This window comes from Tiliqua scincoides, chromosome 8, assembly GCF_035046505.1.
Source record: "Tiliqua scincoides isolate rTilSci1 chromosome 8, rTilSci1.hap2, whole genome shotgun sequence".
NCBI lineage: Eukaryota > Metazoa > Chordata > Lepidosauria > Squamata > Scincidae > Tiliqua > Tiliqua scincoides.
The window spans coordinates 18970931-18997246 of NC_089828.1; the positions used below are offsets into that span (position 1 = coordinate 18970931).

The 26316-nt window shown below is 44.4% G+C and overlaps 1 protein-coding gene across 3 annotated transcripts; it reads left to right on the forward strand.

Moving 5' to 3' along the window:
- On the forward strand, positions 1-25136 carry EDC3 (enhancer of mRNA decapping 3). Of its 3 annotated transcripts, XM_066635823.1 has the most exons (8): positions 67-85; positions 1651-1724; positions 3793-3970; positions 6020-6339; positions 12128-12460; positions 20132-20285; positions 21326-21543; positions 23444-25136. In XM_066635823.1, the coding sequence occupies exons 2-8, from the start codon at positions 1688-1690 to the stop codon at positions 23776-23778; spliced, it is 1575 nt and encodes a 524-aa protein (XP_066491920.1). In that variant the 5' UTR covers positions 67-85; positions 1651-1687; the 3' UTR covers positions 23779-25136. The 3 variants fall into 3 exon arrangements, with proteins under 3 accessions (XP_066491921.1, XP_066491920.1, XP_066491922.1); XM_066635824.1 differs by lacking the exon at positions 1651-1724 and having other exon boundaries at positions 1-85; XM_066635825.1 differs by lacking the exons at positions 67-85; positions 1651-1724 and adding an exon at positions 911-1098.
- The last annotated feature ends 1180 nt before the right edge of the window (positions 25137-26316 follow it).

A 26316-nucleotide genomic window follows, 5' to 3' on the forward strand; every position in this document is an offset into this window, starting at 1 on the left:
GGCAGGAAGAGCGCGTTGGCGGAAGTGACGGCGGGAATACCCGAAGCGCAGCGAGGAAGTGTTTCCGGTGTGAGAAGCCTTTGAGGTAGGCAGGGAGCGAGCAGCGAGTGAGGGGCTGGCTCCGGCCTAGGGGGGAAGGGCCCGGGAGCTGCGGGGCCTGAGTGAGGTGGAAGCAGCGGCGGCGGCGGCGGCGGCGGCTGTCACCTCAGAGGCGTTCAGTCGGGGAGTGATTGAGGGAGGCGTGAGGGGAGCCACCCCTTCCCCTCCCCCACCCTTTGTGAGGGGAGCCACCCCCTCCCCCAACACCCTTCCCCACCCCCTCTCCCATCTCCAACCCCTTCCCCTCCCCCACCCCCCTGTGAGGGGAGCCGCCCCCTCCACCTCTTTGCCCTCCCCCACCCCCTGTGAGGGGAACCGCCCCCACCCCTTTTCCCTACCTCCCTGTCTCTCCCCTACCCCCTCTGAGGGGAGCCATCCCTTTTCCCATCCTTTGTGAGGGGAACCATCTCCTCCCCCACCCCCTTGTGCGGGGAGCCTGCCCCAACCGTCCCCCACCCCTTTTCCCTCCCCTTCTCTCCCCCACCTCTTCTGAGGGGAGCCGCGCCCTCCCCCACCCCTTCTTCTCTCCCACCCTCTGTGGGGGGAACAACCCCCTTTCCCATCCTCTGTGACAGAGCCTTCCCTTCACCCTCCCCCACCCCCTTTGAGGGGAACCACTCTTCCCCCACCCCCTGTGAGGGAAGCTGTCCCCTCCTCCACCCCTTTCCTTTTCCCCCCAGGGGAGCCACTCCATCCCTTTCCCTACCCCGCTTGAGGGGAGCTTCCTCCCCCACCACTTCCCTTCCCCCACCCACTGTGAGGGGAGCCACCCCCTCCTTCACCCCTTTCCCCTTCCCCACTCCCTGTGAGGGGCCACAGACACTTTAGCTGGCTTTAACTGCCAGCATTGTTTCACCGACCCCTTCCAGTTTGACCCTCTGTTGACAACCACACCAGAAACATCATTTAACATAGGTGGAAAAATACTGGTCTCTGCCCTCAAGGAGCTTACAAAAAATGGATGTTGGCACTTCCTGTCTCTGACCCCCCACAAAAGAGGTGGCTGCATGCAACTATAATAATACTTAGTATTTGCATGGGGCTTTTGAGTGTCTTCATGTCATATGTTGTTTGGGAATCCTAATACCTGATAAGTAGGGTGTGTGTGTGTGTGTGTGTGTGTGAGTGAAAAACTCATAAAAGCACAAATCACCACCATTTTTGAATTAAAATACCTGAATAAAAGCACAGTAATAGTAGTTGCATGTAGCTCTTGAGTGTCCTCATGACACGGGTTGTTCTGGGATCCTTCTAATACAGTGGTTCCCAATGTTGTTTTTTTTCACTTGTATACCCCCCTTGGCAGCCCATTTCCATAAATTGTACTCCTCATATTAGCCAAATGTTTAAGTAATATAGTTGCTGTTATTTCAAATTTATGTTTTCAACTTCTGATCCATATCTGATAATACATAAATTGATGACCAGAAACTAGCAGTTGGTGGGGCTTTGACAGCCAGCTAACTGTCTTCCTTCCTGCCTTGCTAGCCCCACAAGGCATTCTAATACAGACCTGTCTTTTCCCACCATTTTCCAATTCTTTTTTTCAAGTACTCCTAAAGATCCTGGCAAGTACCCCTGGGAGTACATGTACTCCAGGTTGGGAACCACTGTTCTAATACCTGGTAAGTAGGGGTGTGTCTTTGATAAAAATGCATAAAAACACAAAATGCCGCCTTTTTGGTGTTAAATGCAGCATTTTGTGTTTTTATTCAGCTATTTTAACACCAAAAAGGTGTCGTTTTTTGTTTTTATGCATTTTTAACACACACGCACACATAAGCACACTTACTTATATTTTCCAGAAATTAAAATAAGATGAATTTTCAGATAGAAATGAATCTGTGGCTGCATCTGCTAACACAATACCAGCTATGTCACCTATCTATTACATTTGAAAAACTGATTATAGCTTACAGTTTATTAAAATGCACCTTGGAATAAAAACACATAACGCCACAATTTGCTATTTTAATCCAGAAATTTTGGGGAAAATATTCACCAAAAAACTACACCCCTACTGATAAGGTAAGCTAGTAACATTGTCCTTATATTGTAGATAAGGGGGTAAAGAGGAAAGTCACTTGGCTTGCCTGAGGCTGCTTACAGACCGATCCTATGCATGTTTGCTCATAAGGAAGTCCTGCTCTGTTTAGTGATCCTTACTTCTTGGTAGCTTTGCTGCTTTAGTGAGTCTGTGAGGTGAGATTTGAGCCAGGGAATTCCCCATTCAGTGTTTTTACCATTGCATTGCGTAATATTGTTACTACTGTGTACTGCTCTACTAGTGCATGTGATGCCCTATAGAGAAATGTAGCCAAAAACCTAGTTATCTGCCATGAGAAATTTTTCTTCCCTGCCCCAGCAATTCTTCTTCATTCAGCCCCAGGATTTATGTACTTTTTTGTGCCTTAAAGAGCTGCACTGGGGGTGGGGGGGGGGGTGTTAGCAGAAATGGTCAATTGCTCTTGTTCAAAGAGTGGTGAAGATTGCTTGCTTTATTGAAAATGTGAGCATTCATTCCAGAAATGAGTTCTGGAATATATCAGTGTTTAATAATAAATAAATAAATAAATAAATAACTTCCCTGTTTAAAGGGAAGCAAAAGGAAAAAATACTCTAAATACCAAGAGAAGATCCATAGTAACATCTCACTAGTGACCTTTAGCCCCAAATTATTGTTCAGCTTAGAATTGAAAGCAGTAGGAGTTAATCATGACTGACTCAGCTTAAAATATAACTGAATTTTAAAAAATAAACAGCTGGGTAGGTGTGTTAATTTCTTGCAGCAAACATAATTATGTGACAATTTAAAGACTATATTAAGGCATTAAGGGCCCAATCCTACCCAGCTTTCCAGCACTGATGCAACTGGGTGATCTTGAGGAGACCTCTGTGACTACCCCCACCACAGAATGCAGCAGGCACCCTGTTGGCACAGCTGCATCAGCGCTGTTGCTTCTTCTGGCTTGGGTAGGAGAGGTTCTTGTGACTATCTCTTGTCATGTGATGGCTTCGGAGGGGTGCCATTAGTAATGATGGATGGGCTGTGAAAATGTTGAAGAACAAAATCGTGGTGAAGCATTCTCCCTTTTCATTCATGCTTGGGGGGGGGATTTTACTCCTCACTCTTATCTCTTTCCCAATCCCTGTTTGCCAATTCTGTTACTGATTGCTTTTCTAGGTTTTTAATCAGCAAAGTTTAAAATGATTTTTAATCAGCAAACTTTAAAATGATTTGCACACACATATGTGCATGCACACTCTCTCTCTCTCTCTGGTATGCAGTGCCTTGCATCAGTGTACATGAAACCTTGGGTTCTTGCAAGTCGCCATAAATTCCATTGCAAGTCGCCATAAATTCCATTGCAGAATTATTTTAAATATTATTACCATTTAATACTAACTTCTAAAGCATAGGCATAAAAATTTGGAAACTGATTAGGATCAGAGCTTTTTCAACTTCTAATTATATTAATGGGTTGCAAAACTAAGACTGCAGGATTAGGTGAGGCTTCGCTGTCTTTGCTAATGAGGTCACTAAGATTCTATGAACTGAGATTTATGTGAATGGGGAGTGCAAGGAAGCCCATACTGGAAATGTAAGGCTGTGGAAGTTGGGGTCTAAAGTGGGTAACATCACTGTTGGAAGATCTTTTTACGTTCATGCAGAATTACACCTTCATTTTGCAGTGATCAGGAAAAACATGGCTACAGATTGGCTTGGAAGCATTGTCTCCATCAACTGTGGAGACAGCTTGGGAGTCTATCAGGGGAGAGTGTCAGCTGTGGATCAGGTCAGTCAGACAATCTCCTTAACACGGCCCTTCCATAATGGAGTCAAGTGTCTGGTACCAGAAGTCACCTTCAGGTAAACACCTTCTTTTCTCTAGATTTGGACAAGCAATGTACGAGTAGAGTATCAGTTAAAAAAAAACAAACCACCTTTCTGTCTTTTATAATTAGCATAGAAACAACATCCTTTCAGATTTCTGTTGGTTCATAGGTAGAAGGCAAGGGAATATCTTTCATTGTGCTGCTCTCTGGTTGTAGCAGTAATGCAGATATGAATACAGCAGTAATGCAGCTGGAACACACTTTGTGACAGTGGCATGTTATCGGTCCCTTTGCTTCTTGTTAGGAGAGCTTGACAACTACAAGTTAATTGTTTTGTCATGAGTCAAAGTAAAATACATCCAAAGCAAACAAGCCAACTGCTGTCTAGGGACTGCCATATTTTATGAATGTATCTTTTGACTGCATTGTTTGCTTATGACAGGGGTGCTCATACTTTCAACTTTAGCAATGCTGGACCTTTAACAAGTGTATAGAAGAGAGAATTTCAGCAGGTGCAACTTGTTATCCCACAGATGACAAGCTGCACCTGCTGAAATTATCTCTTCTACACAATTTTAAAGGCCCAGGATCCCTAAAGTTGAAAGTTTGAGCACCCCTGGCTTATGAGGTAGCAGACGCCCAAGGTGTGCTGTACTGTTCTGGTTGAGAACCAGGGTGAAATGATTCCTTCATCAGGGACTCCTCTTCTGCCAAGATATCAGAGTTTGAAGAAAGGAACAAGTGTATGAAATACTCCTACTGACTCCTGACTTTATGAAGGCCCATGTCAAGGGACAGTAGTGTGCATGTTTCTGTGGTTAATTTGCACTGAGAAACCACATTTGGCTACATGAAATCCTTCATGAAGTATATAAATTGAGCAAATTGTAATACAGGGGGCCCTCATTATCTACATGGGTTCCGTTACCGGAGCCCCTGTGGATATGGAAAACTGCGGGTATTCAAACCTGTGGTTATTGTCTCTCCCCCCCCCCCACCTCTGAACCTGACCCAAGCTGAACTACCGTAGGGCTTCCCTAGGCCACCTAATGCTTTATAAGGCATCACTTCCGATTCTATCATAAAACTGGAAGTCACTTAAAATATTTTCAGGCATTCTGAGACCTCTGTGGTCTCTGTGGGGCTCAGAAAGCTGCTGGGCCTGACCAGAATTGTGCTCCAGATGGACTTGGAGTTTTTTTGGGGGGTGACCATTCAGCACCCGCAGATACTGGAGATCCATGGATATCAAACCTGCGGACAACACGGGCCCCCTGTATCAGCCATAGCTTGAGTCAAAGAGATATGACATTTCAGTCCATTTTTGCAGACTCTGAAACCTGCTTTATCAGAGTTAAAAAAGCAAATGTTTTGAGAGTTCTGAATTTAGGATTACGCCCTAAGAGTTAGTTCACTCTCAAAAATGGTATGTTACAATATGCATATCTTAGTGTGCTAGGCTGAAACCTATATTCTACAATTTTGGGTATAGATATTTAGGAAAGCACTTGGATACCTTGTAACCACTGGATTTGAAGTACTTGTGCCCCCCCCCCCCCATATTCACAGTTCTGGTATCCACTGATTTAGATATCCGTGGATCTCCCCCCCCCCCCAGCATTGTTAAAGGCTTACCACGGTGAAGTTTCTTGCTTTTACAGGATGCTATAAGCATGGAAGCTTATAGCCTATGGTTCAGGCAGGCATAGCCTATAAAAGTAAGAAACACTTCACTGTGTTAAGCCATTTAGCAACATTAATGATCTGGAGGCAGGGGTACACATGGGGATAGGGTCCCCCCTCCATATTTGCCATTTCCATTCCTGCAGGGGATCCTGGAATGAACAAGCTTTGGAAATGGGGGAATGCCTGTACTTGTAACTTGCATATTTGGATGTTAATTTTCATGGTAATTCTTTTTCTTGTCTTTTTTTACTACTCTCCCCCCCCCCCCCCCCCGCAAATATTTGCTAATATAGGAAAAGACTTAACAATGAAGTCTCTTGTATGAGAAAGCAACTTGCACTTACAGGTAGGCATGATTGTAAAATCATACCTTGTTTGGACCCTTTTTCGTGTTTAGGGCAGGTGATATTACTGAACTGAAGATCCTGGAAATTCCAGGCCCTGAGGATAATGGGCAATGTGGTGATTTCAAGCAGACTGATCTTGGGATTCCTGGTATTGGATGCCCAGGTGGTACCAACCTGAATGGCACTGGCAAACTGCTCAAGAAACCTGGTTCTTCTAGCAGTGCCCCACAGAACATCCCCAGGAGAACAGATATGAAAAGTCAGGATGTTGCCATTTCCCCCCAACAGCATCAGTGTTCCAAGAGCTACATGGATCGGCATATGGAATCCTTGAATCAGTCAAAAGGCTTCCGTCGGAGGCACAACTCATGTGAGTATGTTGGCCATGCAGCACTGTCTTTCTCTTCTGTGTCTTTCTGGATAACTGTACCATGTTGGCATAAAATTCTGGTTGTACATGACCACAGTGAAGGTGGAAAACACTTAAATGTCCTTGTGTCCACACTACTTTCTATCCTTTCAATCAGCTCTTGAACTGGTCAAGTGAACTATAAACTGATAGTTTAGTAGTATCTCTGAATACTTAATGTCCTTTAGCATTACTTCACTATGGTGCTCATCATCTTGAGTTGATTGATAGCTACTGTAACAAATGACAGCAGTACATTCTCACCAGTCAGCGCCAGCTTCTTTCAATGACTTTGCCTATAGCAGTGTTTCAGGAATGGATCCCCAACTTCAATTGAGGAATTGTACTTTAGACATGAAAGAATTTGAAGCTTAGAATGTAAACTTAAACCTACCTTATTACAAATACTTAGAGTGGGCTCTAACCTGGAATTGCCCCCCTTTTGCTCCTCTTCTGTTCCTCCTGAAATGGCATTGGTGGGGTGTATTGGAGAATGCTAGAGTAGTGAGTCTGCTGGGGAGGGGGGGTGTTGGATCTAGGCCAGGATGCCATTTATACTTTACATTTGACTCTTCTCCCTAGCTTCCCCCCCAAATCTGTTTCAGGAAGCCCAGAAAAGAGCAGAGTAGAGAAGGGTTTAGCAGCTGTGGAGGGGGCAGAAGAAGGTTGCAATCTGGTTGACAGAACCAAAGCAGCAGACTGTTGGTTGCTGACTCCTGACTTAATGTATAGGGCTATGAGGAGGAACACGTTGATGTGTTGAGGATGTGATTGTGTGTTCAAGCACTCTGTGAACGGAAATATGAGCATCCACATTCTTTCCACAGAGGGTTATCATAGCACAGGTGACTTGCTAGTACACTAGCAAGTAAATCTTCATTGCACTGTTTGTGTATATTTGGACCACATAGATAACTAGAATGATTAACCTAAGGTTTATTTATTTATTTAGCATATGGTTTATAATACATGGACTTGTATATCACCTAAGGTGATATATAACCTAAGGTGAAATGCTGCATATGAAGCTAGTCCTGTTTCCTTTGCAGGTGTCCTAGGGGTCATCCAAGCAGGTTTCAGGAAGCTTTTATGATGTCATCAGCTTGACCATAAGGGTCATTGGCAATTTTCTTGTTGGCAGATAACCAATAAACCAAGTATTCTTCTTGCTTACAGGAGTACTCTGTCTGCAGTGACTTAAGTGAAAAATGTCAGGTATCTCATGTCACTGTTTCATGCTCTAGTACAAGGCATTGTAATAGAGGTGGAAACATCTCCAGACTGCTACTTTTATCTGAGATGGTATTTAGTGCCTAGTAATGCTTTCTGTAGTTCTTCACTTGAAAATTGTTCTTTACCTGAATGTTACTACTAGTCAATGTTTTGAATGTTCTTTAATTGCAGAAAATTGCTGCAAATCATAACTGTACTTGTTTAATACCTAAATCTGCTGTGTTTAGGCAGATCAGTATTGTAGAGGTAACAGTATTTTCCCTTCTGTTTGTCCGAAGAAACTGCTTCTAGACTATCCAGAATTGTGGTTAATGGAAACTACCCATTTTACAGTTCTTAACTCTTGGCTGTGTTGCTCAATTGCACATCTCTCAAGAGAGGAAAAACATAAAAGGGTGTGAGACAGCACTTGCCACAAACTTTATATGCACCCGGAGGCACATTTTTGCTTTGTCTGTCTATGCTGTGAATGTCCTGGTTATAGGCTTGTCTTGTAGTCCACATAACCTATTCACCAAGATGCGAGCTGTGCAAGGGGAGTGAGGAACCCACAGAGGGTGATGGCAGAATGTTGGTGCATTTAATTAATGGAGGTGGTGACTTGCATTGAAAGAGGTGTAGTTGACCTTTAGCATTCTGTGGCATGTGTGCTGAAGACGGATAAAGTTATTTCTGTGTAATGCTGGTGCTAAAGGAAGCAAGTAACAAATGATAGCACTGCAGATAATGCAACAGTGACTTCCATTAGTGTTATTCACACTGTGCAGCGCAGCTCTTTAGGGAGGTGTCAGGCACTCAAAAGGGAGCTGTGGGATGTCCTCTTGCAGTGATACAGTCACACCCCTGGGCAGAATACGAGCCCCATCTTCTGCCCCTTCTGCCCGTCGTCTGCACTTTTTTTAAAGCAGAAGAAATGGGAGTTGCTTAGCTGCAAGAGTGGCTGCCGCCGCCCCGCCCTCTTCTCCCTCCACTCCAAGGCTTTCCCAGCCTGGGATCACTTCTCATCAAAGTGAAATCTCTCTTTTCAACCCCCTCCCTCTTCCACTCCCCCCTTTCGAACTCCAAACCTTCCCGCTTTCCTCCCCCTCCCCAAATAAAATGCTTCCTATTTTTCCAGTCACCAGGGGTCTTAAAGTTGTTTCCATGCAGTTGGCAAAGGGGGGAGAGAGAAGCACACATTTTTCTTGACCAGGAGCAGAAAAAGGGTACCGTATTTAAAGTGACTTATTAATCTTGTTGTTTGACTGAAGAAGAAAGGCTGTATTTTTAAAGTGATGAATCTTGCTATTTGAAGGGAATACTTATCAGCCATTGATGAAGTGATTGCCAGCCCAATCCTATCCACACTTTCCTGGGAGTAAGCCCCATTGACTCTAATGGGACTTACTTCTGAGTAGACATGCATAGGCTTGAGCTGTGCATCTCCTAGTATAGGAGACAAATCAGTTTCTTAACCAAACCCTTATCAGCTCTGATATATTTTCATGGTCTATTTTTGTTTTCCCCACCAGCTGCTGGAAAAATTTAATTTCATTAAATTAATAAAGGGTTCAATCCTATCCAGGGAGAATGGGAGAAATGACTAGTTGGATTGGGGTCCACAGGGGTGTGTGTGTGTAATGTTGCTCAGACTGATTGTTCACAAAGTTCATTTGATAAAACAATTCTATTGGTATGCTTACAAAGTTTTAAAAAATGAGTCTTCCTGGACCAGACAAAATCTACCTACTCCAGCATCCTGTCTCCAACAGTGATCAGCAGCTGATCATTTATAAAGCATGTATATTGCTGTGTATTAATAATATTAAGATCTGCATTTAATTAATGATATGATTAATATAATTAATATTAATATAGTTAATATATATTTAATATTTTATATTATATTATAATATATATATATATATATATATATATATATATATATATATATATATATATATATATATATATATATATTTAATATAGCTAATATTTCTGGCCACTTCCTGTTTAATGATGTCACTTCCAGCCCTCAGGAACATGATGGGGAGTCATGGCCAACAGCTACGGGGGTCAAGGGAGCCACTGCCCGGAAAAGTTTGAGTACCATGCAGGGCTCACAGTTGGCTCTTTCATTCTAAGGCAGTTAGTGCAACCTTGAAAATGGTTTTGCAGGCAGGCAGCCTGCCTGCTGGAGACATCTTGTGCAGGCTTGTCAGTTGTAACTGGTGATTGATCCGTTTGCCTTGTTTACCTTTTCCAAGAGAGGGTTATCCTTGTCTATTGGCAGATGATCAGACTAGTACAAACTTTCTAGTTTGGATTTCTAGGGCAGCTTATTATACTAGAGACCAGAAGGTGTGTATACTCTTTGCAACTGGCTGATAGTTTATTGGCTAATGAGGAGTTACTTATTGCCCCAAACTACTGCCTTGACTGACCCAATGTGTGTGTATCAGAGAAAACATTGAGAGAATGGGTCTGCTGAATGGCTGCACATTCTGGCATCCTGGTGGTAGTTTCTGCCAATATTGTGACACAATGATTGCATTGTACAGTGTGGGAAAAGGTTTGCTCTTAAAACAGACACACTTAAATGGCACAGCTTCATTCATTGTTAACAGCAAGTCTGTTGCAATGTGAGCCGGTCAAAGTTGGCCTGGTATAGCACAGCTGATGCCAGGAGTGGCATCTGAAGGTTTCAAAGGGTGTAATTGGTTCGCTCTTAAATAGCAGCCATCTCTTTATTTGTCTGCTGGCTATAACAGTAGCATTAGTGCAGTTATTGGATAGAAATTTGATAGTTCTTTGATTTGTGACTTTGGTTCCAGTCTTGAAAAACAAATGTATCCTATTGGTTCATCCGTTTTACTCTATTTGCTTTCCCTCCTCCTGATTTCCCTGTTTCAACATGCATGTTTCCCCCATTCCAACCATTGCACCCCCCATTTGTGGCAAAAAATAACACTTTTCTGTCAGTCCTTTTAAGGATGCAGCTTGACATGTTTCAGTGGCCAAGTTATGCAAGTGATGTCACTTGCGTTCGCAGCAGTCTTTGTAACTGAGCCAACAATGGCAGTCAGCAAGATTTCAGAGCCGGCAATCCTCAGGGTGGATTAAATGACTGACCTCCACAATCCCAGTGTGTTTAGCTTTGGTGGGGCATGAGCTTGACTCCCATTCAGTGTGTCTGTGGGGAGCATTCTGACTATTGTTTTTCCTGCTTCTGTGACAGGTTTTTGTTTTGTCAGCATTTAAACTTCAGGCAGGTTGGCTACCTCTTCCCTTTGAAACTCGACACTGTGGGTGCTGTTTGTTTTTTATGGAGGGAGGAATAGCTGCAAAGTCGAAGGCGACTTGTTTGCAGAAGAGTCTGGCTATGTCTAAAACACTCAATTTGGCGGCTGCAGAGTGTATTGAACTAACAACTGATGTATGCACAACAGATAAATTGCATCCTCTCTCAGTGGGTAACTGAGCTTTGCTTGTCTGAATTCAGGGTGACATGCAAGGCTTTAGTGGATAATCCAAAATGGAAATTACAAGTGGTTAGATAGCGCCCTTCCTGGAAAATAAGGGTAAAACAGATATTCTCTCATATCCACTGGCCCTTCGCTAGCACACAGGGAAGTCAGCAGCAACCATATGTGCACATACTGGCTTGGAAGGAATTATGTATCCTTGTGCCTGGAGGGGGGAATCCCTCCCTTTTGCTTATGTCCCAAAAACAAAGTCCCATTGGTTCTTGTGCCAGGTTACCAATAGACAGTGTCTGAAGGGACAGTGATATAGAATGGGTTTTCATGGTTAAGGGAAATGGAAGAAAGGAGGAGCTAAGAGTTACAGAGAAGAGAGGATTATAGACTGGAAGGGGAGGGATCAAGAGAGTAGGTTTTGGAACACAAGCATGAGAGGAGGAGGAGTGTTTTGGGGAACTTGCAGGAAAAGAAGGTATTGGAGGGCCATAGCTTGAGTGTGTGCTTTGGATGTAGAAGTTTTCAGGTTCAGTTGATGGTGTCTTCTGCTAAAGATAATAGGTTAAGCTGTTGGTTTTGTCTAGCTTTGTTTATTTTACTTGTTAGGGAACCACTTTGTACAGGCTTTATTTGGAAATGCAGTATATAAATTACTTAGCAGAGTTGGGAAAACTCAACTTTCAATCCTGAAGAGTCCGTGCCAGTCAGTTGACAATACTGTACCTGATGAATCAACGGCCTAGTTGGTGAGCTCAGAGGCAGAGCATAGAAGCTATAAATGGAAAGAAATGTAATTCCTTGGTGACAGTGTTATTGGAAGACTTCTGTTTCTCTCAAATATTTTCATGCAGAACTTCTTTTGTGGGAACGAGAAATAAAGAGTTGGTAGACTTATGGATAGTTGTTTAAAATTGTGTAGCAACTTGTATATTGCATGGTAAAATCGACTAGAATATGTCACTTGCAATGTCCAGACATGCCAGTTTTTATTTTTTATTTTTGTTAAGTTCTGACTTCCTTGTTGCCTGGTTTTTTACTAGATGTGTTCTTCAATTCAGGGTCCTCCAGTAGCCGTCATCCGAACCAGGCAACCCCAAAGAAGAGTGGTGTGAAGAATGGGCAGATGAAGAACAAAGATGATGAGTGTTTTGGGGATGATATTGAAGAAATCCCAGATACAGATTTTGATTTTGAAGGGAATCTGGCACTCTTTGACAAGGCAGCTGTGTTTGAAGAGATTGAAACGTATGAGAGGAAGAGTGGGACTCGCTCAAGAGGCACTCCCAATGAGAGATCTGCCCGCTACCGCCATGATGAAAACATCTTGGAATCTGAGCCTATCGTGTACCGAAGGATCACTGTGCCCCAGGCTAGCAAAGAATTCTGCACTGGTCTGTTGGTTTTTCAAATTTTAAATGCTGAAGCTTCTTCATTGTAGGACTGGATGAGGCTTTGATGTGGCTGTGTAGGTTAAGAGCATAAGAAAAGCCATGCTGGATCAACCTGAAGGCCTCTCTGTCCCATACTGGCCAGATGCTTCTAGGAAACCCACAAACAAGAGTTGAAGGCATACTTCTCTCCTGTTGTTGCTCCCCTGCAACACATATTCAGAATCACCCTGTCTTTGAACCAGGAGATATCAAGTAGCTGTCTTGATTGGTAGCCTTTGATAGACGCTCACCATGAATTTGTCTAATCCCCCTTTAAAGCTATCTAAGCTACTGGCCATCACTACATGTTTTGGCAGTTTGATCCTGCACTGGGTGAAGAAGTACATCCTTTGATCTGTCCTAAATCCTCCCAGCAGTCAAATTCATTGGGTGATCTAGGCTCATTCATGGGATCTTCTTGTGTTGTGAGAAAAGGGATAAAAACCTTTCTGTCTGCTTTCTCCATACCATGCATAATAATATTAGGAGTTTTTAATTTTCCCTCAGCATGGAATTTGCCCTCTTCAGAGTTGCTACACATTGACAGCACAATCCTGTGCATGTCTATTCAGAAGTAAGTTCCATTGTGTTTAATGGAACTCCCAGGAAATGTGCATTGGATTGTGTTCTGAGTTATCTACCAGTTGCTACAATGTGCTGTGTGACCCTTAACTCTTTCCCCTCAGCTGAGCCTGATGGCATAAGCATGTCTACCCCTAATCTAACACTGGGGAAGTACGCTGCTACTTTACAGGGTGCTTGTAAGAATTGTTGCAATTACATGTTTCATTTAGCATTTTTGCTAAATAAATAGTGAGTTGCTCTGTTAGTTCTGTGCATAAACATTAGAATCCACCATGGGCCATGAGCACAGCAGTAACAGGTGGGAAGAGGAAACCATTGGGCTAGGATAAGTCTCTCCAAACCCCAACCCATTGGGCGGATCCAGGATTTGGGAGAATCCCCCCCCCCCCCGTAAGTGGCACTTACCGTTCTGGTGTGCTGTGGCTACTCTTGTCCCCAAATTGCGATGCTTTGGGAAATTGTGTCTGCCAGGAAATCTGGTCGCAATGCCCACTGGGACATTGCACCATAGACACGACTGCCCAGAGCGTCACATCATCCTGATCTGTGGACAAGAAGAGCCATGGCATGCTGGAACAGGTAAATGCCGTTTATGCTAGGAGAGGTTTTCCTGGTGAACAGCAGTCTCCAGTTTGGAGATTACAGGGTTAGGGGGAGAAAGAAAGAGGACAGGAGCAGAGCAGAGAGGAGTGTGACTGCCTCTTCTGGTGTCCCTCTCAAGTCTGTGTTGGCTGTATCTACCTGTATCAGCAGCTGTGAAATACATCCAGGTTTAAGCTAATCTGTTTATTGCCTTATTTACAGAATAATGCAATCCACTTTCCAACCCAAGCATAGTAGAAATTTGGCTGTGTCCCAGCTCTCATTTGTGGCACTGTTGTTATTTTTCAGGTTTACACGCTACCTCTTTGATTGCTTTTCCCTCTGAGTTTATTTAACACGGTCTGGTTTTGATAAGCCGGTCTGACTGGTTGGCCCTTGCGTGAGTGAGAAGAAGGGAAGTTGTCTTGGTGCTTGCACGCTCCTGTCGAAGAGCAATTAGGGCAAAGTGTAACGTAGCTCAGACCTGCAGTTTTTGCATGCAACGATAAGAGTATAATCTCACACCTTATCAGTCTCCTAGACTTCTAACAATCTCCCTTGACTTAAGGTGTATTAAGAGTTCAGAGCTCCCAGAGGCACAAAATGCTAGAGAAGTGGGTGCTCAGTGACACTGATTTTTCTTTCACAGAAAAAACCTCCCCCCTTCTACTGTAGGGTTCAGATCCGTAAGGGTGAAATACAAGGGCAGTGCTATTACAGAAACATGTGCTGGAGAAATCCCAATGTGATTGTGCTTTTAATGTCTCTGCCTTTTTAAAAAATAATGTTTCAGAACAAAAGGTTATCTCTTGGGGGCTGCCCCCTGGCCTGATAGGAGGAAAGAGAACTCCCATGGGAAGCACAAGAGAGGTCAGGAGCATTTGATTAGTAGTCTGGTGTGCTAAGATTATACCAGATCTTGGCTGGTTTAGAATTTTTCTTGGCTCTTTATTCTGCCTTAGTCTGTTTTCCTTTCTGTCATTGGTTTATGTTCAGACAAGAAAATCTCAACTATGCGAGTGTAATGATATTGGGAAGTACGTCCCATTATGTTCAGTGGGACTTCCTTTTGAGTAAACTTGATTGCAGGCTTGGATTGCAGGCTTCTAAAGATCAGTTGAAATGTTTAAAATTTCTCTGTCTTTCAAATTTTAGCTAGCAGAATTTGTCCATGAGTGCTCTCTTTCATTCCTATGTTAGTGTGTAGTCTCTGTGGAATCCACTGCTATCAGATGCAGTGATGGAAACTCACATAGCTAAGCTGCTGACAGACCTTGCCTCTTCAATGAATCTAACCCCCTCTTTAAAAGCTTTTCATTGTGGTAGCTAAATAGACCCTCCATGTTCAGAAGCTGTATAGCATTAAATACCAGTTGCTGTAGACCAGTGGTAGGAAAGGGCTATTGCTTTTCTGCTGCTCTTTGGGATTTTCTTGAAATGCTTGGCTGGCCACTATGGCAAACGTGACAATAGATGGACCTTTGGGCCCAGCAGGGCTACTCTTTGTATTCAGAGCTTGGCCCTTTTTTCATATGCTCATGGGTTCCACCAACTTGTTTTGGACCTCTGTAAAGGAATATAGGAAGGAAGAAGGTGTTCCGCATGGTGTGAAACATAGAAGCTGGCAGACACTAGACAGAGTGAATGAAAGCCTGCCTTGAGCTATAAGCTTAAGGTTCTTCTCATTCATATTGGGTACTGTTGCAGAATTGAGAAAGAACTTGACTGGCTCTTAGGTCAAAGTGTGTGGGTTCAAAACTGGGTACTTTCTACCTGTATACATGACTAGCCCTCAGGCGTTGATATGAGAATCTTGGCTATAATGCAAGCGTGACTAGTGTGACTCAGGTAGGGAAGGAGCTGTGTGAACACTGAATTACTACTTCGAACATTCAGAGTGGGGATTTTTTTGCTGTCAGAGGTTCTGAAGCTGATTTCAAGAATGATATAATGTTAGTAAGCAATAAAACTGATTAAGCCAAGGTAATTATCTTGATTGGCTGCTAACATGCAAGGTCACATTGTATAAATAATTTCCCTCTCCCATATCTGTACCAAAGTTGTCACAAAGACTGTTAAAAAACTTTTTTTTCAGTTGGTTCTCTGGACTGGGACTCCTTGTAGCCACTTTCTCTGACCCTAGAGTGACTGGCCATCTTTCTTGTAATGCTGAACTCTGGCAAGCTCTTGGTGTAACTATAATGACACAACTCTTTATGCCAATAAAGGTCTTACTGGACTGGACACAATTCTGCTTACCTGGAATTCTGTTGTATTGATTTCAGTGGAACGGATGTTCAGGTGGAACAGTTATGCATGTTACACAGCAGCTGACATATACATTGGTAAATTGTCACAGCAGAGTGGATGACACATGTGTACATGTATCTGACAACCCTGACTGGGCTCCCTTTTTCAGTATGTTTTAAAATGTGTTTTCCCCCTGCCCTTCTCCTGTTGCATATTTGCTAGATAACATAAGACAGCTTGTGTCCTCTACCTTACGTGGAGGTGCTGGGGATCAAGCCTGGATCCTCTGCATGCAAAGCATTTGCCCTACCATCAAGCTACTCCAGGCTGACATTGAGCTACCTTCTCCCTGAATTCCACCTGAAACCTGAGGGGGGGGGGGGTTACTGTCTGTTGGATAGATAATATTGGGCTAGAGACACCCCTTGTCTGATTCAGTTTAAGGCAGCTTCATATACTGAGGTAGGTACCATAGTTAAGTAGTAGTGCACATGCCAGCTTGGTCACTGAACTGACCCACTGTAAAGCAGCTTCATGCTATTGGATATATCAGTGAAACTTCTGAACCTGGAAAGAACCCACTGCTCCTGAATAGGGTGAGCATATTGAATCTTTCTTCATACCTGAGTTTTCCTAGGAGCTCAAGCTCTGCAGGGTTCATCAGTACTTTAAAAGTTCTGAAGTGGAAACATCAATGGGGTCTCAATGCGTGGATGTAGGGGTCTCAATGCGTGGATGAGACGGTGGTGTAGGGAGGAGGGGTTTAGATTCGTTAGGCACTGGGGAACGTTTTGGGACAAGCGGGGCCTGTACAAGAGGGACGGGCTCCATTTGAACCAGAATGGAACCAGACTGCTGGCGCATAACATTAAAAAGGTGGCAGAGCAGCTTTTAAACTGATCCCTGGGGGAAGGCCGACAGGAGCCGAGGGGCATCCGGTTCGGGACTCCTCATCCCTATGGGATGAGGATGGGGAGGTTAGAGAACAACAAGACAAAGGCAGGGTAGGAGAAGAAATTGGGAAAGGTAGGGTGAAGGGATGTGATAGACGGTTTGGCACAATGAGAGGATGCGGGGACAAAGGAGCAAATAAGCAGCCCATCCTGGGGCATTCCGTGTATAAATGCTTTTATGCGAATGCCCGAAGTCTACGAGCAAAGGTGGGAGAACTGGAATGTCTGGTGACAAGGGAAAATATTGACATAGTGGGCATAACGGAAACCTGGTGGAATGCGGAGAATCAGTGGGATACCGCAATCCCGGGCTATAAACTCTACAGGAGGGACAGGCAGGGGCGTGTTGGGGGTGGGGTGGCCCTTTATGTTAAGGAAGGGATAGAATCCAGCAAAGTAGAGATTGAAGGTGGGTCCGACTCCACCGTAGAATCTCTGTGGGTTAAATTACCAGGCTTGTGCAGCAATGTAATACTGGGGGCGTGCTATCGTCCTCCAGACCAGAAATCTGATGGGGACCTTGAAATGAGGAAACAGATCAGGGAGGTGACAAGGAAGGACAGGGTTGTAATCATGGGGGACTTCAATTATCCTCATATTGACTGGGTCAATTTGTGTTCTGGTCACGATAAGGAAACCGGATTTCTTGACGTGCTAAATGACTGTGGCTTAGATCAGCTAGTCAAGGAGCCCACCAGAGGACAGGTGACTCTGGATTTAATTTTGTGCGGTACGCAGGACCTGGTTAGAGATGTAAACGTTACTGAGCCATTGGGGAACAGTGATCATGCTGCGATCCGTTTTGATGTGCACGTTGGGGGAAGAATACCAGGTAAATCTCTAACAAAAACCCTTGACTTCCGACGGGCGGACTTCCCTCAAATGAGGAGGCTGGTTAGAAGGAGGTTGAAAGGGAGGGTAAAAAGAGTCCAGTCTCTCCAGAGTGCATGGAGGCTGCTTAAAACAACAGTAATAGAGGCCCAGCAGAGGTGTATACCGCAAAGAAAGAAGGGTTCCACTAAATCCAGGAGAGTGCCCGCATGGCTAACCAGCCAAGTTAGAGAGGCTGTGAAGGGCAAGGAAGCTTCCTTCCGTAAATGGAAGTCTTGCCCTAATGAAGAGAATAAAAAGGAACATAAACTGTGGCAAAAGAAATGTAAGAAGGTGATAGGGGAGGCCAAGCGAGACTATGAGGAACGCATGGCCAGCAACATTAAGGGGAATAATAAAAGCTTCTTCAAATATGTTAGAAGCAGGAAACCCGCCAGAGAAGCGGTTGGCCCTCTGGATGGTGAGGGAGGGAAAGGGGAAATAAAAGGAGACTTAGAGATGGCAGAGAAATTAAATGAGTTCTTTGCATCTGTCTTCACGGCAGAAGACCTCGGGCAGATACCGCTGCCCGAACGGCCCCTCCTAACCGAGGAGTTAAGTCAGATAGAGGTTAAAAGAGAAGATGTTTCAGACCTCATTGATAAATTAAAGATCAATAAGTCACCGGGCCCTGATGGCATACACCCAAGGGTTATTAAGGAATTGAAGAATGAAGTTGCTGATCTCTTGACTAAGGTATGCAACTTGTCCCTCAAAACAGCCACGGTACCAGAAGATTGGAGGATAGCAAATGTCACGCCTATTTTTAAAAAGGGAAAGAGGGGGGACCCGGGAAACTATAGGCCGGTCAGCCTAACATCCATACCGGGTAAGATGGTGGAATGCCTCATCAAAGATAGGATCTCAAAACACATAGACGAACAGGCCTTGCTGAGGGAGAGTCAGCATGGCTTCTGTAAGGGTAAGTCTTGCCTCACAAACCTTATAGAATTCTTTGAAAAGGTCAACAGGCATGTGGATGTGGGAGAACCCGTGGACATTATATATCTGGACTTTCAGAAGGCATTTGACACGGTCCCTCACCAAAGGCTACTGAAAAAACTCCACAGTCAGGGAATTAGAGGACAGGTCCTCTCGTGGATTGAGAACTGGTTGGAGGCCAGGAAGCAGCGAGTGGGTGTCAATGGGCAATTTTCACAATGGAGAGAGGTGAAAAGTGGTGTGCCCCAAGGATCTGTCCTGGGACCGGTGCTTTTCAACCTCTTCATAAATGACCTGGAGACAGGGTTGAGCAGTGAAGTGGCTAAGTTTGCAGACGACACCAAACTTTTCCGAGTGGTAAAGACCAGAAGTGATTGTGAGGAGCTCCAGAAGGATCTCTCCAGACTGGCAGAATGGGCAGCAAAATGGCAGATGCGCTTCAATGTCAGTAAGTGTAAAGTCATGCACATTGGGGCAAAAAATCAAAACTTTAGATATAGGCTGATGGGTTCTGAGCTGTGTGTGACAGATCAGGAGAGAGATCTTGGGGTGGTGGTGGACAGGTCGATGAAAGTGTCGACCCAATGTGCGGCGGCAGTGAAGAAGGCCAATTCTATGCTTGGGATCATTAGGAAGGGTATTGAGAACAAAACGGCTAATATTATAATGCCGTTGTACAAATCGATGGTAAGGCCACACCTGGAGTATTGTGTCCAGTTCTGGTCGCCGCATCTCAAAAAAGACATAGTGGAAATGGAAAAGGTGCAAAAGAGAGCGACTAAGCTGATTACGGGGCTGGGGCACCTTCCTTATGAGGAAAGGCTACGGCGTTTGGGCCTCTTCAGCCTAGAAAAGAGACGCTTGAGGGGGGACATGATTGAGACATACAAAATTATGCAGGGGATGGACAGAGTGGATAGGGAGATGCTCTTTACACTCTCACATAATACCAGAACCAGGGGACATCCACTAAAATTGAGTGTTGGGCGGGTTAGGACAGACAAAAGAAAATATTTCTTTACTCAGCGCGTGGTCAGTCTGTGGAACTCCTTGCCACAGGATGTGGTGCTGGCGTCTAGCCTAGACGCCTTTAAAAGGGGATTGGACAAGTTTCTGGAGGAAAAATCCATTATGGGGTACAAGCCATGATGTGTATGCGCAACCTCCTGATTTTAGGAATGGGTTAAGTCAGAATGCCAGATGTAGGGGAGAGCACCAGGATGAGGTCTCTTGTTATCTGGTGTGCTCCCTGGGGCATTTGGTGGGCCGCTGTGAGATACAGGAAGCTGGACTAGATGGGCCTATGGCCTGATCCAGTGGGGCTGTTCTTATGTTCTTATGTTCATCATGTCTGTTTTGAGTGCTGCCTTATATTCTGGAACTAGAGAGGTGTATTCCTTTGCAAGAATGTTTCTTAAGTATTGCTTCCTCTTCCCTTTCCACATTTCAGACTCCGGACTAGTTGTTCCAAGCGTCTCATATGAACTACACAAAAAACTGCTCTCAGTGGCTGAGAAACATGGGCTTACTCTTGAGAGGAGGTTGGAAATGACAGGGGTCTGTGCAAGTCAGATGGCCCTGAGTTTGCTCGGAGGACCCAACAGGTAAACCTTCCCAACCTTCTTCAAGACATGGCAAGCCCTGGGTGCTTTGTTTGTCTGCTGCATAAATCAGCCACTGCTGAATGACAGTTTATGCATACAAGCCAGTTTGTCCACTAGGCATTCTACAGTGTCACAGTTTGCTGGCCGTTGGCATTGAGCCCCTCTTAGTTCTCTCCCAGTCAGGCACAAAAGTTGTGTCATTCCTGACTGTGGCTGGTTTGGCTTCTTTGTCTTGGGTCACCAGGAGCTGTTCTACAAGCACATTTGGTATAGTATATCTTGTGAGTTTTTGCATATGTCATGACAGTGTGGATTTTTGATTGTGGAAGAGCTTGGGGATCATTGCAACTTTATGTTGGCCCAGAAATGAACCAGAAAAAAAGTCCTGTGCATTGGCCAAAACCTGTTTCCTGTCTCTCTATTGATTCATATGCATAATCAACCTCATTTTCTCTGAGGAGTTTTTTCTGCCTGCTTAAGGTAAAGCGGAATTGGGAAGTCCATGAGGAAGATCTGTGGAGAAACAATTGGAGCTGAGCTATGAAGATCTAAATATTTCTCTCTCTTGATCACCAAGGTTATTCTAGTACTTCCTTGAAGGTTGATTTTACATGAAATGCTACTATTTTTAAATCTAGTACCTTAAATATATTTTGACTAAAATTTTGCTATCATATGCTACTTCTAAGCCTCTAATTCCATGTTCATTTACTTGGGAGTAAGCCCTGTTGAACTCTGTGGCAGTGGTTTCTGAGTGAACAGGCATAGGATTGTGTTGCATGTAAATCGTGGACCTGTTGAAGAATTGTGACTATAAAGTCGCACTCCTGTTTGGTCTTTGCTTTCTGAGCTGGAGCTTAGCCAAATAGCTGAGCCGAATATTTAAGATGTGTATTGTTTCCTTATTGTTTCCTTACTCAGACTTTTTTGAATGCCATGCTTATCTGACGTTTTATTCAAAAAACCACTAACCATTGGAACATGCCATTCCAGGAAAGTGTTAGCGCTGCTTAAGACCCTTTGTGCATCTTATCTTTCAGGTTGAACCCCAAAAACATTCACCAGCGACCCACAGTTGCCTTGCTGTGTGGCCCCCATGTGAAGGGGGCTCAGGGAATCAGTTGTGGCCGGCATCTGTCCAACCATGATGTGCATGTTATTCTCTTCCTTCCCAACTTTGTCAAGATGCTAGAATCTGTCACCAATGAACTGACCCTCTTTAGCAAAACCCAAGGCCAGCAGGTGTCCAGTGTCAAAGGTAAGCTTTGTGCAGCCCTGGTCTCAGTTGAGCATACACATGAAAGGTATATGTGATGAATGGATGAACTTGAACAAAATAAATCTGGAAAAGAAGCTCCCAAAATGACAAAGCATGACTAAGCCTGGGAAGCAGGATATTGCAAAGCGTTTGTCCATGTTAATCATGTACCTGTGTAATGGTACTTGACAGTTGACAGCTAAAAGGGGGCAAATGGATCTGATTTCAGCAGGATGCTGGGGGTCATGTGTGTCTAGCCCTTACTTGTGTGTACATTCCTCAATGCTCCTGATTAGGTTTAAATGCAGTTACCAGCTGCTGGCATACCAGTGCTGCATATGAATGGGTAAGTGCATTGAAATATGCCTGGGTACATGTGAATTGCTTACATGATAAGGGTTTGACTTATGGCCCACATAAGTGATGGGCTGCAAAGGGAGGGTAGGACTGAACCAGCTCCACAAATGTACCCCTTTAACAGATTCAGTCAAAATGAGCTACTGTGGATATACTCTGCTAGGACATTAAAAAGTTCTGAAAACTTGCTTAAAAAACATTTGAATACTTGAGGCTGAATTGTATTTTGGCACCTTGCTGCATGACAGTTAAACTTGGTTTCTAAGACTTTCTATTTTTGATATTATTTTACCAGCATCTCTCATTTTTTTAGACTAAGGGTTTACTTCTTAAATTTGCAATCTGCCCCCGTGCCTTTGAAGAGGAGACACTACTGGCATTGGTGTTAGCAAGCCAGAATTGTGGTTGCCTGCCAAGGAATCTCCCCCACATTTTCACAAGTGTGGGGGAGGAGTAGGGGAGGGTTTTTTTTTTTTAAACACTGCTCAGCTGAGGCAGTCAAGGTACCCCAGCTGAGCAGTACCTAACCACACCCCCTACACCTTCTAGTTACAGATGGGAAAGAAAGGCATGAGGCTTGCACATCAGACCCTGTATAGTGAAGGTACTGCAGGCATCCTGGCAGTGCAGAGGCTGGATAATCCAAGCCACCCTTCCAAAACTGGGGATCGCCATGCAACTGTTGGGTTGATCCTCCCTTCTCCTACATTGGGAGGAAAGCTGGTGCTTGTCATGGCAGATGAAATTGTGGAAGACTGCATTTTCTTGCACCTAGATAAGTCATAAGTTGGGAAGAGGGAATGGGCTTGGAAGCCTTCTCTCAGATCTCACTGCACAATGAAAAATAGTTTTTTCTTGTGTGGGGGGAGAATTCAAATGGGATCTTGCAATTGCAGACCGAAGGGATACAGTTCAGGAACAGTCTTATTGCATGATCAGTGTTGATGAAAACCCATTGTCATTACTGAGGATCAGGTGGTAGGGTAGAGAGAGCAACCTTTGAGAACTTTCATTCAAGAAGATTCCAATCTAGCAGCCCCATCTAGTGGCAAAAGCTGAATTATTTTTATATCACTGTGAACTAATAGAGACCACATGGTCTGAAAAATGTGGGTTGAATTGTCAAGGAGTTGACCCTCTTTATTTGTCAGGCAGAGGTAGCAAATTACAGAAAACTGAGAAATTCCAGTCTTGAAGAATCGGGCCTATATTGAGAATTTGTACCTCTTAAAAAGAGGTTTAGACACATTCATGAAGTAGAGATCTCCCAGTAATGTCTGGCCATGATGGCTATGTGGGAACTTCTGGATTCAGGGACAGATGTACCGTGGCATTCAGAATGTACCAGTTTCTGGGTCTGGGCTGTTTTTTTCATGCCATGCTTGTTGGCTTCCTGCAGTCATTTGGTTGATCTTCTGGGTAATCAGATTCTAGACTACAGGTTTCTTGAGTGCCTTGCAGAGCTTTTCATAATGCCCCTTGTATATCACTGCTTGACACAGAACTGACTTGATGAATTCATAAAGCTGTCTTTTATTTTTAGATCTTCCTGATACACCTGTTGATTTGGTGATAAACTGCTTGGATTGCCATGAAAATGCCTTTCTGATGGACCTGCCTTGGTACAAGGCTGCTGTGGACTGGGCCAACCAGAACAGAGCCCCTGTCCTCAGCATAGACCCCCCTGTGAATGATATGGAGCAAGGAATTGATGCCAAATGGTCCCTGGCCCTGGGGCTGCCCCTGTCATTGAGTGAGAGGGCTGGGCGGGTGTACCTCTGTGACATCGGAGTTCCACAGAAAGTCTTCCAGGAAGTGGGAATCAACTATCACTCACCTTTCGGCTGCAAGTTTGTCATTCCTCTGCACTCAACCTAGAGTGGATTCCGGCCTCTGAGAAGATGGAGCAGAATTGCCTCAAACCATATGACAGATCCTGACAATATTAAACTCTGATGCCTTAAGGATAACATTTTAGGCTGTGTTTCTTTCAGAAGAAACATCAGTGTTAAAGAGAATCAAGAGGACTCGTGTTCCTCTGAGCCTTCAATGCTCTTGTGCCATTGTGTGAAGGAACGTACCAAAAGCTAGTGTCTTCAACTGGCTGAAAAAGTTGGTGGTGGGAGAGCAGGGGCAGGATGTATGTCTACACATGCAAGTGCCCCTGCCTGTTTTGATGTGTACCAGACAATGTGATATTTCCCCCCAGGACTAAAGGGAAAAGGGTTTCAAGGGTGCAGCCCTTTCCCTTGATGATCACGTGGGAACAATTGCAGTTCTGTGTTCCCCTCTTTGTGCAGCTACAGTCCGTCCCTCTCAATGCACATCTAAGGCTACTTGGGACCTTGAATTAACCTGCCTTGGGTGCTGGTACCAGACAGCTCTGCTGGGAGTTTTGAATTCCTGAATCAGCACATGGTTTTTCTGACCCACTGCTAGCTAGCTTCCTCTCTGCTTGTTGAGTGAGCAATATTCCTGTGCAACAACTGTGGCTTAAAAGAATAGACTGAGGGAGTAGATGTCATGGTGCTGACACTTGTGTGCCCCACAAGTAGTGTCCTGCCATCTCACTGTAGACTCCATGTTGCTGTTAACAGATGTTCCTGTTAACAGGTGTGTGTGTGTGTGTGTGTGGATTGGAAAGCATACCTGGGCTGTCTGTAACTCCCAAGTGATGCAAAAGCTGCAGGAAGCACCTGCTCTGCTGTGGCACAGTATTCCATTCCCTCTGTGATATGTCTAGAACAACCCCATGGCTGTAAAGCTGTGGATGTGGTGTAGCAGTGCAGCAAGGTGGTCTTGGAACAAAAGCAGTTTGGCCTGGAAGGCCACCTGTTCTGCTGAGCAACTGAACTGGCATTAGCAGCCTCTGTTCCTGCATGCTCCATAGCACTGATAACTGGTTCTCTTGTGCTTCAGGCATGAGCTTGTCTAATGATCACTGCTCAGTTGTTCATCGTGGCTGTTGCCTTTCTCCTAGTATGCCTCTCTTGGTGAGGAACGTACTACCCTGTTCTGCTCTTTGAGGACTAGCCCATTACTGTAGGTAGCTTGCTGTAGGTAGCTGGCAGTAAAACATTCTTTTAGTCAGGCACTGTCTAGGGCAATGCATAGTGAAGTGACAACATGGAACATTTGCTAGCTCTGAGAAATCAACCATGCTTGGCCTGGTTGCTAAGGTGCCATATGGAACTCTGTCGCTAGTCATAACGACGATTAAACCATGCAGTAAAGCAGCTAATGTGTCTGAGATGTTCATTTCTAGTTTGGAGAAACCAACTCTGGGTAGCTATGAGACTGTGCTTTACTCAACTTTCTAACACCATCTTAAGGTTTAAATAAAACACAGAAACCAAGAGCCTCGTTCAGATTAGATTCCATTTTAAAGGGAGAGGCTAGGATCCAAAACAATACGTCAGACATGACCTTGACATAGGCAGAACTAGTGGGGTGATTCTCTGGATCCTGGCCAGCATGTTCCCACTAACATTTCAACAAGATCTGTGTATTCAGCTACCTCACATTTAATTGTACTAGCACATTCTCAAGGATGACATTTCTGTCAGTAACTAGTTCCACTGCAGAAGCCACAAAGTAATAGGAGCAAGAAAAGACTTGCACCATGTAGTCAACTTGCATTAAAATCCTAGGTCAACCTACAGGTTGTAGGGATTTCCTCTCATCAAGGGAAATGGCACTCCTTTGGTCATCAGGAATCATCATGTCCTTAAACATTGTGGCGATTAAGTTACAACTAGTACTGGAATGTCAGTGTTTCTGCCAGAGGGGGGGAAGCCAGCTTTGGAGGGAGTCGCTCAAAAGTTTTGTTTCAGTGATTAAATGTCATGTTCAATTTAACAGCCTCTCCTCCTTGGGTCTTCAAAGACCTGAAGTCAATGATTCTCAAACTAGTGGGTCATGACCTCCCAGCCCCACTTGTCCCTATCCCTTTAAGGGGTGGGGAGGGGGGAAGGTAGTAACAGGATCCCCAGGCTGGGGAGGGTGTTTTTTTTACTTGTCAGCAGCCAGTGCTGCAGTCTTGGGGATGCACCTTGCCTGCAAATACCAAAAAAAAAAAAGCACTTTCAGTTTTTTGCAATGAAATAAGAAGTGCCCTTTTTTCCTTTAAGGCTTTTGCATACAAGGGGAGCCCTCTGCAGGGCTCCTCTGACCCCCTAGTTCTGAAATACCGGCTGCAAGTGAGGGGGGAGAGGAGAGAATCCCTCCCATCCCTAGCAGCAGTGCAGTCCTGGAGATTGTACTGTTGCCTTCCCCCCTCCCCATGCATACTTACAGTCAGGGTTGCCACTTTCTGGAAAGTCAGAGAAATGGAAATTGGTCAGGGAAATTGTGATTAAAATCTATTCTAGCAGTGGATTTTTGACACATTTTGAAAATGGCTTCCAGGACAGTTTT